Source organism: Diplotaxodon limnothrissa, linkage group LG13 (assembly GCF_057381915.1).
Source record: "Diplotaxodon limnothrissa isolate DT_005_m linkage group LG13, D_limnothrissa_male_GT1.1, whole genome shotgun sequence".
NCBI lineage: Eukaryota > Metazoa > Chordata > Actinopteri > Cichliformes > Cichlidae > Diplotaxodon > Diplotaxodon limnothrissa.
Window position 1 is genome coordinate 20,108,966 of NC_140608.1, and position 18,057 is coordinate 20,127,022.

At 41.6% G+C, this 18,057-nt stretch overlaps 1 protein-coding gene across 1 annotated transcript in view; it reads right to left on the minus strand.

Moving 5' to 3' along the window:
* Positions 1-18,057, minus strand: part of lyst (lysosomal trafficking regulator) — a 58,522-nt gene that overhangs the window by 20,286 nt on the left and 20,179 nt on the right. Inside the window, exons 5-14 of the mRNA XM_085368833.1 lie at positions 16,630-16,720; positions 12,048-14,139; positions 7,101-8,043; positions 6,838-6,999; positions 4,564-4,720; positions 2,212-2,423; positions 2,025-2,091; positions 1,402-1,511; positions 265-634; positions 18-174 (exon numbers count right to left, since the gene is read on the minus strand). Coding sequence (XP_085224959.1) covers positions 18-174; positions 265-634; positions 1,402-1,511; positions 2,025-2,091; positions 2,212-2,423; positions 4,564-4,720; positions 6,838-6,999; positions 7,101-8,043; positions 12,048-14,139; positions 16,630-16,720 — 4,361 coding nt within the window. The remainder of the gene's footprint in view (positions 1-17; positions 175-264; positions 635-1,401; positions 1,512-2,024; positions 2,092-2,211; positions 2,424-4,563; positions 4,721-6,837; positions 7,000-7,100; positions 8,044-12,047; positions 14,140-16,629; positions 16,721-18,057) is intronic.

Consider the following 18,057-nt stretch of genomic DNA (forward strand, 5'->3'; position numbering starts at 1 on the left):
CACTCCTTGGAGCTCACCTAAAAGTGAGAGAGCCTGTAGAGAAGTCTGCCCACACTTGAAGCATCAGTGCCTTGGAGCCCATGGATAGAATATGAATGAGTCCTTCCTCTAGCAATCTTGTCCCTGCCTGAGATGACGCATGGTGCAACTCAGCTGCAGGAGGGTTACTTTCTTCTGGAAAACAATAATCAGAGAATGTCAAAAACGATTCGTGTTCATGGGCATCATGCACAAAGGATTCTTAGTAAAGGAGTTCTGCCTCACCCCTGTTTTTGTCCCCATCCTTCGCTCCCTGCTCGGCCACCCTCAGCCATATAGAGGTACTGAAGCCGCTGGCCATATGGGGCCAGCAGTTCTGTCCAACTAAGGGCAGGTGGAGAGGGGCGATGTGCCAGGGAGAGGTGCGCAGGTGGCTCGGTTGGTACTCAGCTTCTCCCTCCCTACGGCCTGGAGACAGCTTGCTCTTCCAGAGCAAACCAACACTTTTCCCTCCGGCGGCACAGTTCTGTCTGGAGCTGGGGGAAAACACTCCCGGAGTCGAAGCCCCAAGGATTATCGGAAAACTCAGAAAGTGTAGAGGTTCGATGTTCATGTTGGCTTCGACAATTTGTAAGATGCCCTTCAGTAAAATCTCCTGGGAGGTAACAAAGTAAATGTGAAGTTAGGGGAACTGTTTTAAATTTGATGCAAAAACACTTAAATCTGGGCTTTTTTGTAACCCTAAACTTAAAGCTGTTTTCAGCTGCTCTCTTATTCACAAGGGGTTGCCACAATGGGTAGCCCCACATATTTGATAGTGCCGATTTTCACAGCGGGTGTCCTGACACACCCAATAAAGAGATATGTCCCCTTTAAAAAAAACAAAACAAAACCAAGCCCCCCCCATAAAAGCTAATACACTAAGAAATGTAACTGATTTATCTGTGATCCATAATAAACCTGCAGAATATTGATAAAGAACCAGCAAACAAACCATGAAGAATGCAGATGAATACAGCTAAGCACAAAGAGTTGTGTGTTATCCGCACAGATGACAAAATTAACTTGCCTTGCAAGTTGTTAAAAATAAATCCTTCCTGTCTGCTCTCATAGACTTCTGAATTCCAATTAAATGCAGACGTGTGTTAATAAGTACTAGTATTACATCTGTTCTGCACACTTTGGTGTTAATTGTATACAGAATGAAGCTACCTAAGGGAGCATTATGTGTTGATACATTTTAAAGCGGCAAGAAGTGAGAAGAGAGGCTGACAGCACGGTGTGTTAAAAATAGATTCTTGTTCCTGCTTTAAAACAAGCAAAAGCATGCAGGCACTGAGAACAAGAAGACATCAGTGTCAGGCATCACGAGTGCAAGCAAACAGCACACTGTTGAGTGACTGATAGGAGATGGCTATTTACAGTAGGTGGGGTCTTCTCCAGGAAGAGGCGACTCAATAGAGCAAGTTCCTCAGCTGTGATCCTCTGGCTCACCATGGCAACCAGCAGCTCCACAAGCACAGTCTGGCAATCTGAATGTAGACCAATGAAGAGCAGATTACATAAAGAGTTATCATCGCATTTTGGCAGGCATCAGAATAATTTCTTACCACAGAAAATAGATGATTTTTCTTAAGCTTTCTCAATAATTGTGAATGTAATCTATGTTGTATTTGAACTTTTAGCCATTAGAAATTGGCTGACAAAATATCCCAAGGACAAAAATCCTCCCCAACACCACAGAGAGCAAACACTTATCTTGTTTTTCCTTTAGATTTTGGACATCATGATATTATAATGTTAAATAAGATCAACTTAAGTTCCAAAGAAGCCCACCGGGTAAGACTGACTAAGAACTACTAAAGGTACCTATGATAAAACATGACACTGAGCCCAGGGGACCCAGCTGAAATGTCAGAAGCAGAAAAAATCTCAGGAAAACAGCAAACTGAGAGGGCTCCCCTCCTCCTGAGACATCACACATGAAAAATATGTGTTTAGATCAGATAAGACAGAAAAAAAATAAAGCAGGATGAAGAACAAACCTGTGAACGAGTGGTTTGTTTGACTGAGAATGTTGTGAAAGCCAGACAGGATAGTTTTGACTCCTCCCTGTGAAAACAGGAACAAAGCAGTCAGTCATTTTCTTCAGACCACAGCTGAGTAGTAAAGTAAGACAAATACGGGAGGTGGTTAAGTGTAGCACAAAGAGGAAACTGTGGTTGGCGGGACCTGGTCATAGAGGAGAGCAGCATTGTGGTGATTGGCGTGTACTGCACTGAGCAGGCTGTGAAACACATGACTCAGAACCTCCAGGTCTGGGGAGCCAGAGGCAAGTAGCTGCAACTCCATCGTACAGATCTCTGGGAACAGGAGCGCGCCTCGCCCGGGCCTGTCTGCCACTGCTACAAACTCATGCAATGCGGCTGGCTCCACCTTCAAACCTAAGAAACCCAACAGAAGAAGATCAGAGACACAAACAAGAGATTGGCACGCACTGCCTGCCTTGCTAAAGCACAGGCACAATATGCCACCCTCTGCTCCTTGAACAGCACCATGATTCAAAGGCATTCCCTCTCTTGGGTTCTTGGAGGTAGAGCATAAAAATGAATTTGCCTCAGTTCTGTGCTCAGCTGCAGAGCTGCCTCGTGTTTTCAAGGAAAGCAGTCCAGCAGGCTCTCACACGGCTCCTAGAAACTCCTTTTAATTAAAGAAGCTTGGTTGTCTTCCTGTGCACCGCTACACGCTTTGTTACAATCTACCACACACGCATCCAGTCACATATTGCTAGCAGTAAATATAAACTAAAAGCCACGTACCAACTGTCATACCCGTCTGCCTTGATAGTGCATTATACTGATGCTTGTGTTTGGTCTGTGGTTAAATTTAATTGCAGGAAGTCTACAGTATGCATTTCACATCACTTTTCGCTATGTTTATGGTCTTTATCCTTTCAATTAACCTCAAACTAATAAACACAAGGATCTGGAGCAGTGTAAACGCCGCTAAGAGACCAGGAAATGTGAGGAGGCAGCAGCTACAGGAGCCAATTTGGACAAAACGAGAACAGCCTGAGGAGAGAAATTCTGGAATAAACATTTTTATTATTAAATATTAGAAATAATTTTGAATTGCTGTAATGCTAGATTAAAAAAAATACAGGAAAAAGGATCAAGTTTTAATTGAGTGTGAAAAAAGGAACAGTCATTGGTGCTTGCATTATGCACTCCACACTGTATATAAATGCCACTTGTTTTGCACATATTCAACTCTGTATATTTTATATATTTTATTATTATTATTATTATTATTTTATTTTATTTTTTTACTATTTAATTTGTAAAAATGTGTGTATACACACACACACACACACACACACACACACACACACACACACACGTAGGAAAATATTTAGTATACACATCCAGAAATGCATACACTATTATATATTGTACATATATTTATTAGTTTCAGGTTGGCCATTCTTGTATTTTGCTCGTTTGTGTTGTTGTGTTTGCACATCTCTGTTGCTTGTGGGGCTCGCACACAAGAATTTCACTCGCATGTGCTGTGCCAGTGTGCCTGCACATGTGATGTGACAATAAAAAGTGATTTGATTTGATTTGATTTGATTGTGCTCAGTTACCTAAGTTGAGCTATGTACCATTGAAAAAGGACTTTCAGTGGAAATAAGTGGTTTGATTTTACAGAAACACGAGATAAGGCTAATTACCAAATAAATAGCACTGCATTGTGAAGTTGGTTTGCTCAATATGACTCAAGGTTAAAGATTCTGTTTCTCATGACATAAGAGTTTTCCAGGAAGCTAAAATTTCCATCTGATGAAGACTTTAAGTCACAGGATCTAGCTCATGAGGCCAAAAGAATTTAGTTGCCTGCAGTTGTAAAACGTAAAACAATGACTTTATTCTGAGGAGATGAAGCAAAAATAGTGTAATCGGGCCGTGTCTTTAACCTGCAAGCGGTGAAACAGAGCTGACACAAGAGGTTAAACGCATTTTCTGCCTTGTCATATGCATGAATTAAAAACTAGCCACCGTTTATTGCTTCACATCCTTCACAGCACACCAAAGGAGGATGTTGTTTTTTTCTTTATTATAGAAGTAACTGTCTGTATGTGCATTTGCACTGAAAAAAAGAGCATCCAGTGAATGCACAGAACTCCAGAAAGGACTAATCATTCAGCAAAAAGACCGATTAAACAGTTAACAGTGTGAGAAACAAGGTTTCCCAAGACTCAAAACAAGCAGGTTTAGAGGTTATAACGGTCCCATGACCTCTCAATCCAGCGAGGTTAGTCTGTTGTTGTTATAGCCAATAAAAACAAGATGCAGAGAAGACAAACATCTGAAGTAAAAATGATTTATAGCGTTCAGAAAATAAACTGAAAAATGAATAGGCAGTGAAAAGTAATAAGACTCATATAAGTGTGAACTGCAACCAGCCTCAGTAACAATATCTGAAGTGGTTTGGTATGTGCAGCAGCTATGGATCCTTGAGGAGGAGTAAGTGAGAATAAAAGCATGCGTGTGTGTGGTAGTGTGGCAGTAAGTGTGGACCTACCCTCTTCCTGCTTGGCCATGTCCTCTGGGTTGCTTTCGCTGTCAGCGTCGTAGCCCTCCTCCTCCCCTGGGGGCTTGCCGCCGCAGCTCTGCACCTCGTCCACCTCCTCAGACAGATCGCCCGCTGGGGCCGCCCCCTCCGCCAACACCTGGAGCTTCTGGCAAGAAGAGAGTGAAAGAGCAAGTGAGGCAGAAGAGGAGGTAGGAATAAGAAGAAGAAAAAAAAAAAAAATCATGAATTTCAATCCCATACACTCCAAGTTCAACGGCTGGTTAACTTTCAAGCACTTAAGATAAGATTGCTTTCATAAGAGCTTACCCAATGCTGCTTTAAAAAAAAAAAAAATTAAAAAAAAAAAATTCCTCGATCGAGTATTTTTAGGGTAAAATGTAAAAGGCATGACATGGAGTGTCATGCCTGATGCGGCGAATCGACTGCCCTCAAAACGGGGGAAAAAGAAAGTACAAGATTTTTAGTCATAAGACAAATATCAGCTGACCTGCAAGGCGCTCACACAGCCCCAGTTCCTCGACATGAACAGTCATCATATGTGCATGTAGGCAAACACACACACACGTAAACTGACAAACTAAACCATTTCCTGGTTCAAAGAGGCTTTTTGCGTCACACACCTCTATTCCTTCGAAACTAATATGAGGCTGTTTTTATATTTAATTGTGGGTGAACATTTTAAAAGACTGGTCTAAATCAGTGGACAAACTTTGCGGTGGAAGACTAATCTCGGTGCTTCAAGCACATACTTGTAATGGTTAAGCGAACATCACAGTCTGCCAGTGCTCACTGAGAAAGAACTAAGCTCTTAGGAAATAGGTAAATCTATTATATAAAAAGCCAAATCCTCCTGTGTTGGAACAGGCTTAGTCAGACAGGCATTTTAAGACTTGAAGAAAACACGGCTGAGAGACATGAGACAGTTACTTTCAGTCATGTAAGTGCGGACGGCTTCTTTTCGTTTGTGTTTGCCTTATTTATGGAATAAATGAAAAAACAGATTCATGTCTCTTGCGAATCTTAAATAACGCTTTACAAAGCCTGCACTGATAGTGGCACTGCTAAGGAGGTGAGAGTTTGTAGAGGCCCATCTGTACTGAGCAAATGAGAAACTGTCAACATGTGTGAAGATAACTGATTGAATTAAAAAATGTTTTCAATATGTTAATTAAACTAAGTCTGTCTGAAGAGCTGACAGCAGAGTGTAAAATCCACTAAAACAAAGAAACATCAGCAGCATGCTGGGTTTTAAAATGAGGCTGCATCCGCTGCTGGCTCCACACAAGGGCTATAATTATTTACGTTCACCGTTTCTGTTGTTGTACATCAGGCTGATAACAGCTGCTTAGCAACATAGTGCGAGTGGCCTTACACGGCAGTACTGATGCTTGATAACACTTGGGTGGAAAATGGTTTTCCTCTCATTGTACGCTTGCCTCTTAAATAAACACCACTGCTCATTATATTTTACCACGGTGCTCAAACACACGCTGTAGATGCACAGATACTTCACTCTGCAGACAAAAGAGGCAGCAAAAAGAAACATACAATTTTCACTCGTGTTTGCACTGCATGTTATTGTCCGTCTGACTGGTTAATAGTGGCTGCTGGTGGGAGATGATGAGTTAATAACATGGGGTCACACACAAGAAAATGCAGTTGTTTCTGATCACACAGGCTCTCAACTCTCTCTCTAGTTCTCAGCCCTGCCTGAAACCTTTGAAGGCATTTGCCCTTTTGTTTTGCCCTTCTGCCAAGTTGCTGAAATCAGTAGGAATTATCTCTGGAATTTGTTAAAAGAGTGAGAAAAACAGTAACATAAAAGACAGAGAAGTAAAAAACAGGCAGGAAAGTATGCCTGTTGTTTTTAGAGTCAACAGGACAGATATGGGCAATAAAGGCCTCCAAGATACTAACTGCTCAACAAAAGGTCAATAAATCAACCTATAGCAGCTTTCATTTAGTGCAATAATATAGTCATTTGAAATATTTATTTCATGAATGACTTTTTAGTAGTGTGAAAACAGGCACATATTGTGCAAGCGAAAACAAATGGTTTTAAAAAGAGATTTAAAAAAAGATTAATTTTAATGAGTAAATGGAATTCAGCCGAACAAATAATGAGAGACATTTTGCCAAAAGCTTTATAGAGTGATTAGATGTGATCAACAATGACGGCACCTCATGTCTCTTTATACATGAGTGTTTCATGAAAGTGGAGAATATTTATTGTCTCACAGGTTCTCCCAAGGCAGGACTCACCCTCTCTGACTTCTCCTCAGGGGGATCGGGACAGGATGACACCTCAGCCAAGGCCACTCTCAGGAGAGAGTCAAACAGGGGTATGGCAAGGTCAGAGTTCACCACTCCAGACCGAGAGAGCTGGTCTCTCACTTCTAACAAGGTATCCTCCACTGAATGGAGCTATAATCGAGAGGACATGACACTTTAAGTTAAGCCAAAGTATTTTTTTGCGTATTTGGCCTGTTTAGGGGTTAGTTAATTAAACACATTGCTCAACATACCTGATAAGAAAGCTCAGGCTCTATCCTCTGCAGGGCTGAGTTAGCACTGTGTAGGCAAATAGCCAGCAAAGCCTCAAGGAGACGAATACTTTGAAGTTGCCATTCTTCCTCAAGTTTCTTTGATGGATCTTTGGTCTTTCCTTCAGCTGGACTGGTGCTGCTGGTTTCAGATGCATCATGAGAAGTCTCCTCCAGTCCCAGTGAAGTGGCTGTGGAATCGGGGCTGCCTTTACCTTTGCCGTCTCTCTTCTTCTTTGCTTTTCCATCCTTCGTTTTACAGGAGAGCTTTTGAATGACCATTGCCATAAGGCGCAAACAGACATCCAGTCCACCCAGCCTGAAGAACTGTCTCTGGAACAAAGGGCTGGCCAGGTAGATCCACCGACACACTGACCAAACATCAGCGGCGCGTCGTAGCTGCTCTTTAGAGGGCAGGGCTACACTGTCTGGGGACAGATATGGCAGCCGTCCACCCAGAGGTTCACTCGCTGTACTGTCATAACCCGAAGTGTCTTCGGAGTCATTGGCTGAGTCCCGGTCAGAATCTGCCTCCTTGCTGACGCAGAGGAAGGCCACACATAGAAAAAGATTGATAACATGAAGGTGGATCTCTGTTCGGCTGCGCCCCGGTCCACGAGCCTGGCCGCTACGGCTCTTATGTCGTGGATAAGCCTCCTTCAGGCCTTCATAGAACTTGCTGAGACTCTGTGCGCCCTCTCCGATGCCTCTGGACCCCAGTTCCTCAGCCAGGCCTAAGACAGCCTCCCTTTCTTCAGCATCAGCACTCTCCAGCTCCTGAAGCACCCCCTCAGCCTGCTGCTTTCCACTGCCTATTATCAGAGTCTCAAACACCTTCAAAGCTAAAGAGCGTGTCTGGTCCAAGTAGACAAGCTCTGTCACCTGGTTGAGTCCATTACAGCTAATAAAAAGGTCTCTGATCACCCTATAATACAAAAGATGAGAAACTAAGTTAAACAAAAAGGACATTTTAATAAGTTGTTTTTCACATTAAAATGCACTGTGTCATTTATTACCCCCCTCATAAAGAATGGGTATATATATATAAACCCAACACCAAAAAAGATGAGAAGCTATGTAAAATATAAATAAAAACAGAATGCCATGAATTATTATTAATGACAACAGAACATATAAAACATAAAATATTTGTACTTAGAAAATGTACCAAGTCTTTCTGAAAACTATGGACATCACACCCTCTGGACTAAAGAGGAGAGGGAATATCTGACTTGTTATCAGCGTTCAGTTTAAAAGCCTGTCTGATGGTATGGGGGTGCCTCAGTGCCTATGGTACTGCACATCTGGAAAAGCCCCATCACTGCTGAAATGCATATCCGGGTTTTAGAGCAACATATGCTCCTATCCAGACAATGCCTTTTTAGGGAAGGTCTAAACTGCATACTACATCTACTACAACAGCATGGCTCCATAGTAGAAGAATCCAGGTGCTGAGGACATTTCACCAATTGAAAACATTTAGTGTATCATGAAATGGAAAGAGTGACGAAGATCCAGGACTGTTGAGCAGCTAGAATCCTGTATCAGATAAGAATGGGACAACATTTCTCTCCAGCAGCTCATTTCACAGATGTTTATGGACTGTTATTAAAAGAAGAGGAGATGCTACGTGATTGTGAACATGACCCTGTTCCAACTTTTTCAAGCCGTGTCGCTGCCATCAAATTAAAAATAACCTTTTTCTTGAAATGGTATGTTTTCTCAGTTTAAACATACGTTTTCTATCTTCTGCTGCAAATTTAATATGGGCTTATGAAATCTGCACATCATTGCATTCTGTTATTTGCATTTTCCAGAGCATCCCAACTTTTTTTGGAACTGGAGTTGTACTTCTTATTAGCCAGCAAAATAAACAACATGCTGACAACTCGGGTAGATGTGTAGAGTGCACACAAATACCTCCTACCGCAGCGCTCCCTTATTAAAATAAAAAGCACCGCTCAGTTCAATCAGACAAGTGCTGTAACCAGCCAGTGACAGAAAAAAAAACCTCATCACGCAGGAGCCTTCACACGCCAACTCCATTTGTTCTCTTCAGGTTGCAGAAATAATTCTCTCTCCAGCACAACACCTTTACATAAATAAGTCATCATCTACAATAATGCACACGGACACACCTGCTAGTCTTTATTTACTGCGTTTTCTTTGTTCTCCAATGTCTTTTCTGCTTCATGTTTATTCTATTGAGCAACATGAAAGACAAATTCACGACTTGTTATCTTAAGGCAAATCATATATTTACTGGGAAAACACAGCTGACACCTTACCCTTTTAAATTTGTTTACTGGTGATATACACACACTACTGAGGCTGTGATGAATAATAAATGACGCTATCACAGCACAAGGTAAATTATGGTGAAAGAATAAAGCATCACCTCTGAGTGAAATCAACATTTGGTGTGGAAAAACAACTTGAGAGAAGTGCTAACATTACAAACGGACTGAAATCCCACAAAAAAACAAAAAACAACCACTTTAATCTCAGCATGGAGTTTTCTCTGCAGTGTGCGGTGACACAGATGTTCAGTTAGAGCTTTGAGGATGGGAGCGTGAAACACAAAACAAATTTAACAGATTATTAACTTGTTGATTTCTTTTCACCAATTTAAACCCATTTTCTCCAGTCTTCCTCTAAATAAATGTAGCGTTGATTAAATCTGCTTCTTCACAACATTTCCTTCTTTCATTAGTGGTCTGAAACTCCATCAGAATGGCTATTCATTAGTCTGCATATTTAATGCTCACTTCTGAAAAATATGATTCCTGTTTCGCAGAAACCGAAACGAGAGCAGGAGATGATGCAGTGGCGGGCAATGCATCAGATGATGTCCAACTTTGAAGAAAAGCTGCTCGTCTTTCAGGTTATCTTTCGATAACTTTTCCTGCATGAGCAGACTGCATAAGAAGGTGATGTAAAAACCACTTAAGTAGAATTGGTTTTGCCCATCCACGTGAAGGATGATCACACAAATATTAAAATTCAGTCCTCATCGATTCAATCGCTCGGTTTGTGAGACCACGAAAGACAGAAAAATCTGACACATGTCGCTCAAACCTTTTCCCGCAGTACTGAAGGCTCTGAAGCTCCAATTTGTGTAACTCATACATGAATGTGCCCCAAATCAAATGATCTGTGGATCCTATTTCGCCTAATTTCCATCTGTCTGCCAACCTAAACAACACAAGTTAATCACCGCTTTGCAGCCAGCTAACTTTGCAGCTATATTTGGAACAAATATGTATATAGCCCAGTAGATGGAGCTGTATAGTCTAACCTAGCGAGAGTGACCATGTGCAAAGATGTGAGGTCTGACCATATGCAACTGCAAATTCAGTACCAATAAAGACTTTTTAATTTGGAGCTTGTCATGGAGTAATGCTGCAGACTTCATGGGGAAATGTGGTCGTTCAATTTCATCCTTGAGACCAGTACAGATTTAACATCTTAGTAAGCCACGCACCAACTATCCTGTGTTCTGTGAGCTGAGGTTATAATAAAACAGACCAATACAACTAGATCTACAACTACATCCATTGCATACCAAACAACTGAATATGGCACAAAAACCTTAAAGTTGCTGCAGAAAACATAAAAGAGAGTTTTAATTGTAAATGTTATACCCCTTCATTTGGGCTTTGAGGATAAGTGAAAACTTGTTTATATAAACTTATAGATCTACATTTATAGTCTATTAATTAAACTAAAAGTCTCGACACAAGCTGAGAATTTTGATTCCTGCTTTTCTGAATCTAAAAGTAAATTGTTGTGCATTTTGTCTCAAAAAAAATTAACATAATGAAAAATAGCAGCAGAGTTAAACTGATTAGCTATTGGGCTATTAATGTTTTTTCTCGTTAAAACACATGTGGACTTTTTATCAATAAATATTTTATCAGACACCTCATTGATATGAGTAGTTTATTGTTATGCTCTAAAGAGTTGTAAAATGTAATTCAGAGGATTGGTTAAAAGAGAAAAAAACCAAACCCATCACAGATGTCAGTCAAACTTGTAGAGAGCAGAGAACTCTCTGAATTTTAACAAGGAAATCTATCAGCCTACTGCTGACAAAACATCTCAAAGCATCCAGCCATCTATTTTTTAACACTCCCGATCTTGCTGAGGGTCGCAAGAACATGCAACCAATCACAGCATGTGTAGAGCGGCCGCTGAGATGTAATCTAAGCAGGTCACCTGGGTTAACACACAGGCACAGACCTCTGCACGTCCCATTCTATGGGCGTTTCAGAGTTTACTTAACCTGTATGTCTCTGGATTGTCTCAACATCTCAGAATTCTACAGACAACTGAGAATATCCACACCAAAAACCAAAAATACAGTTTTACACAACTTCACATTTGCCAGCATTTTGATAAAAGCACACGAACAAACATTATCTGCCTCTGCTATGTTATGCTACTGTACTCACGACACTCTTACATAAACTGTCAATAATCCTCTCCATCTCGCTGAGTTCACAAAGCAGTGCTAAATTATTGATTAGCATTAATTAGCAATGACCTGGAGGGATAGATCTAATGACAAAGAAATTCCAAGTAGATTAGGTATCCTCCTTTGAACTGGCGGATTATATTTGCTTTAGGTCATTGTATCAAAAGGACAGGAATCCATTTCATAAGAAAGAAATATGCAATATCTATCGAAATAAACATCTATATCACTTGTCTTTCAGAAGAAATTTATAAAATAAATTGCTAATGCTTCTGAAAATATTCATAACCAAAGAACGTGCTGCTTTTTTTCAGGAGGTTTTGACATCTAACAAAACACACACACACACACACACACACACACACACACACACACACACACACACACACACACACGAAGAGGGAAAACTGAGAATTATATTTTAAACTAACTAAACCTGTGAACCAGCTCACCTTGATTTGAGAAGCGATGGTAACGTTTGTAGGTAAACAAGTAGTACCTCCACAGGCAGGCACTGCGTGTGATAGCTGCAGACCTGAGTACAGACAGTAGAAACTCCCAGTTGCTGGGCGTGGTGGGCTAGCTCTACCCCTCTCTGCAGCACAGGGTTGAAGATGTGTGTGTAGAGCTGCCACTGCACTATAGCATTGCCCCTCTGAGTTAGGTGGCACACATGGCCAGCTATCTGCTGACTAAGCTGCCAGTCCTCACCAAACACTAGCTCTTGGTAGGCCTCCAGAGCATTCCACTTCCACAGCATATCCTCAGTGCCCCCTCCACTTGGCAGAATACCCTGGGAGCGGTAACACAGGCTGGTAGAAATAGCTGAAGGTTCCCCGTGCTGCAATGTCTCCTCCAGGCCTGGCAGCTGGCTGCTATCCAGAGTGCAGATGTTACATGAGGCCAGCTTGGCTTTTTCTGAAGGCTGTCCCCCACCAAGCTGGTCTAAGATCAGTCTCCCCAGGACACTAAGAACATGAGACTGGTAACTACGCAGCCGTGGAGCTTTAAAGGCATCGAGTAAAGGTCCTACGACTGAACGGGGGTCCATACAACAGCAGATTCCAACAGCCTGCACCCCAGCCAATACCTGCAACACACCTGGCCCGCTGGGGGACAGGCGCTGTAGGAGCCGCAGGCACTGGTGGGCACAGGCAGCCAAGCAGCAGCAGCGCTCAGGATAACGTACTGCTTCACCCTCCATCTCTCCTCCGCCTTCTCCATCCTCTTCAAAGGGGTTGCGCCTAGCAGCTTGCTTGAAAGCAGAGACGGGCAAACCTGACAAGTCTCTGTGATGATGCAGGAAGTGGGAATATTCACAGCGACGATGGCGCCTTCGGGCACACACAGACTGATGCAGCTGCTCTGACTTTGCCTTCTTTACAGCACTGACAATCTTGAAGACCCCTGCAATGAGGCCTCGTAGCCTCTCTGAGGCTTCACCTCCAACTTTAGAATCTCTGGCTCTGCCAAGTCCCTCCAGTCGAAGCACTGTAGTCTCAAAGAGCTCCAGGCCACGGTGCTGAACAAACTCATGGATGAGCTCTAGAGCCTGACTAAAGAAAAAAGGGTTGGGAGTGGAAGCCTGCAGGCAACCCAGCAGCACTTGCAGTACTCCTTCTAAAAGTTCTGGAAGCAGTAGCGCTCTGTGGCGATAACGAGAGAATGAGAAGTCATCCTGTACTTCCTGTAGAGTCTTCTTGGGCCGAGGAGCAAAAGGGTTACTCTGTCTGTCCAAGCAGCTCCGGATTTTGAGAGTGGCTCGCAGCAGGTCTGTTAGACTACGTCTCAGGCTGTCTGGAAGGCTGTCATTCTGACTCACATCCACAGACATCAGGTGCAAGATGGTTCGTAGTAGCATTCTCTGAACTAGTGCAATTGGCTCCTCTGTCCAGCCTCCAGCAAGCTCCTCTGGTCCTGCTCCTCCTCCACCCCCTGGACCACAACAATCTCCAAATTCAGTAAGGATCTCTGTGAGAGTAGGTACAACGCTGACAGCCAGGCCAGGGTTGTGGTTGATGCTCATGTCAAATTTACACACTTTCTCCAACAAGGAAAGCAACACATGGCAGAGATCAAAAGGCGAGTTTTCCATTCGATTGAATATTGATATTGCAGCTGGGTCTGTTAGGGTTTCGCTGTCAGCCATCTGGGATCCAGGGGCTCTGGGATGTGGGTATGGGGCACTCATGGTTTCTGTGGTGGTGCCGGTGGACGTGAACTGCGAGGCGTCTGATCGATGATGCTGACAGCTTACCTGGATGGTGGAGCCATGTGATCTTCGGCTCCGTGCACTACCTGGGCCAGTTTTGTCTTCAGAGTTGGCTTCTGAATCTGAGGTAGAAACCTGAGACTTGCGAGCATCTTTCACAGAGTATCTCTGCGCTGTCCGCCGGGACCTCCGTGACTTCCAGGTACTGCTGGCAACACGGGATCTCTTCCCAGAGGTCTGCTCATCTGTTGCAGCCTTCAGCCCTGTTCTGAGAGGGATGGCCTTCACCTCCCGGTTCAGGAATACCTCCAGCAGGGACGGCAGGGTGAAATCTGTCAATACATAGAATACATATCTATCATACTTGTTCTAGGTGCATGCAAATCGCAAAAAAGTAAGAAAATCCCACAAAGTGAGAGTATTGTTTTTTTTGTTTTAATATTTAGACAATAGACAATCTGAGGACTCAGACTGCGCTTTGAGTGCTCAGATTAAGTAGAAAAGTGCCAGTCCTTTTACCATTTACAAATAGCTTACATCATCATCAACAAGTAAGCTTTGATAGTGAAAAATGAAAGTTAAAGCCCTGCCAACAAGCTGCCAAATCCCTGAGGCAGAGGAGCAACCTCAAGCCGTACCATTTTCACCACCATGCTTCACAGTTTGAATGGGGTTATTTTCATCAAAAGCTGTCTTTGGCCTGTGCTCTGCATCCTATCATTACTGTGACCACACAATATTCCAAAAGGTAAGCTCTTTGCCCATATGTTCACTGGCAAGCTGCAGCTTTAATGTTGTTTTTGGATAGAAAAGACTTGTATTGGCCCTGCACCCATGCAAGTTAAAATTGCTTTCTGATTGTAAATACATGAACTTTGTCACCGATAGTTGAAATAGTTACCTGCAGATCCCGAGATAAAATCTGGGAGGGTTCATTGGGCCTTTTATTATTCATTTCTTTTTACGCATCAAGTGATCTTGATCTGAACTTGCTGGAGCCAATAATTGTTATGTGTACTATGACTAACATACTTTTAAATCACCCTGACTAACTCGTAGGTATCCCCTCAGGTTTTCTCTTAAAACCTGACTGCGACTGGAGTGATTATACCACAAACTCCCACAGAAAGGAAAAAACCCACCCTAGATCTCACAAACGCTGGATTCCATTTATGTGGATCTGATAGTGTTACATATGTACAGGTGTATTTTGTTGCAAGTGTCTGATATTTATTTACTGATTTAATATAGGCAAATGTTTAATGCAGTCAAGTTGTTACATTTTGGGTTTAAATACACTTGTATTAATTGGTATTGCTTCAAAGAGTACAAAATGTTATCTGTACAAATACCAAAAAGGCAACATTTTTCATGGGACTACCTATAGACAGCTGCTGAGTATACTTGTAGACGTATACTCAGCAGCTGTAAATGTCACATTTTAGTATTTGACACGTAATGTTAGACACCAGCCTGACAAATATTTATTTTTAAATATCAAAAATATTACTTCCTAAGTGTAATGCTCAGCTGCATCTCAGCAGCCGTACCTTGTTTGCTCAAACTCTCAGTAAGCAAGAATTAATTAAAGTAAAAATGTCTAGGGTGCATGTTAGAAAGGATCGGCAGCCCTGTACTAAATGCCAGTGTCATCTGGAGGTCACAGGACTCTGTAATCACTGCTCTTCTCCCGTTCTGTGGCTGCTTGTGCTTGCAATACTAACATCATTCACAATGTCGTAAATGGTTAAAATTGATTAATCCGTTGTGAAACAAGTACAGTAGAAAGTTTGTGTTGTGCAAGTACAGCCCTGAGATAAAAATAAGTAATTCAATAAGGACATTAGAGACGCAATTTAAAGTCAAAACCAATTTCAGTGTCTTCACATACAGTAGTGTGCAAAACTCTTGAGCTTCCCCCCAATTTTTATCGGTTTCCAAGGAGACAAAGTTTTGTAATTTTTTTTAAAGTGGTCTTGACCAGCAGTTCTCCAGAGTTTATGGGCTTTGTGGGCTGTATTTCAGTCAGTGGTGTTAGGGATCTTTTCAAAATAGATTTAATTATCAATGCAAAAACTATGGTAATGGCTTCATTTTTCAGCTTGAAAATGATCCCAAACACACTGCCAGAGCAGTAAAAGCATAAGCATGGATAGAAAAACACAGCTGAAGACTATTGGTCAAGGACCTCGACATTATTGAAGGAGTGTGGGATTGTCTTAACAGAGAACAGAATAAAAGGCAGCAAACATCCAAAGAAACTGGAGAACTATTCCTGAAGGCTACTTAAAGAAATTACAAAGAAGCTCAACTAAAGCTGTGCAAAAGAATAAAGGTGAAAACTTTTAATGTTCACTTATATATGTTATTTCCATGTGTGTCTGCACATGTTTCCTTAAATCCTTGCATTCATTTCCCCATTCGCCAATGAAAATATAAAGAAATGAACAATGGGTAAAGACTCTTGCATATTACTGATAAACCCACCAAACCTGATGCTGGAAGACTGCTTGATAGTCTTGATGCATGCTCAATCATCCAGGTAAGTAAATCCCAGAAAGCTGATTGTGTTCATCTGAACGTAGCACTTTCAGTGGGAGAAACGTTTCGTCATTCATTCAAGTGACTTCTTCGGTCTCTTTTCTCCCATAATCAACTTTTTGGGATTGCTTGATAGTAATAATTTTTTAAGAATAATGTAAACGCTAGAACACGAAACAGAGTAACTATAATGGTTAGCTAATTTTATACTTATGAATTGGACACATTTAAAGGAAACTTTTTAGGTAATGCTACATTACACGTCATGTGTGGGCACTGACCTGGGGCTTTTTCCTCCTGCACAGGAATCTTCCAGACCAATGGGAGTAAAGACAGCAGCAGAGTGAGCAGTTCCTCGCGACAGGTCAGCTCCTGAGAGGGCAGCAAAGCACACTGAGTTTACCTAGAAAGCCTCTCTTTGCTTTTCCCTGTGGTCACACTCCAATGTCACACCAAGACACACCCACCACACTTGGTTTGCACTACTTTCAACAGTTAGAATGAATAGATTATTGCCAGACACAATAATCTGCCTTGCATCTAAATGGAACAAACTTAAAAAACTTCCTTCAGCTGGAAATAACGCATTTATTTTTTTTATAAGCACTTTTATTGAATTAGTTATTTAATCTCCAATGCAAGTGCGTCGAGGAGCAATGTAGCAGCTACATGACAGACTTACTTCTGAGACCTCGGGGAGCTCATGTCTATCCAGGGGATTCCTCCTCCAGGTGTTAATTAAAAATGATAAACCTACTCTTTCATGTGTGAATTAAACAGCTTTCTGATTTAGCAAAAACATACAGGATGTTTAGTTTATAGCGCACGCCGACTTAGACTGCATTAAAAAAAGAAAAAGTGCAATCCATTTCATTCCAGGATCATTTTGAGCATTTCAAAGTATTATATTCAGCTACTACTTTTTACAAATATGCATCTCCATTTATTGCAAAAGGTACATTTTGGATAATGAAGGGAGAAAATAAGCTGTTCTTCTCTTAATGATTCATAATAGAAGAGTATGAACACAACACCAAACACCTTTGCTGTGGAAATGCCCAAAGGAGAGTAATAATAGCATCCTTGGCAGAGGATGAAGTCCCACTCCTTCTGTGTTTCTAATTGGTGCTTCTCTTAGGTTTTTTCTGGTCCAGGGGTAAGTGAACATTATAGCCACAACTGTTTTCAGTTCTTTTTTGTCTCAAGTGTACTTGTTATTGAAATGTGAATACAGGGTAAGAGATATGGCCAACGTGCCTATTTGCCTTGGCTCAAAACATCGGTGCTCCAGCGCAACCTTTGATGGTTCTGTTCTTTAGGACATCTCCAATGGGTGTGTCAACGTTAACTGTTTGCAGACAGAAATGACTCACACCGACATTCAGTAAGTAAATGCAAGTCACATATCCAGTAGTATCTTCACTAGATATTCTGTTAGTATTACTCTGGAATTTTTCAAATACTTTTACTACCATTTATTGATGACTTCTGTAATACATTTTTTTCTAGCTGTAGTATATGTAGTAATCATTTGAAAGGTAAACCATTAAGGTGAAATCAAAGAGCCGACACAAGCCTGACGCTTAACACATCAACACACAACCTTAATTTAAAAGGGAACAAAAAATAATTTAATAAAACCCTCAAATCAATAGGATGTTACATGGTTGACTACAGGACTCCTGTTCTGCTAATGTAAAGACTAATAA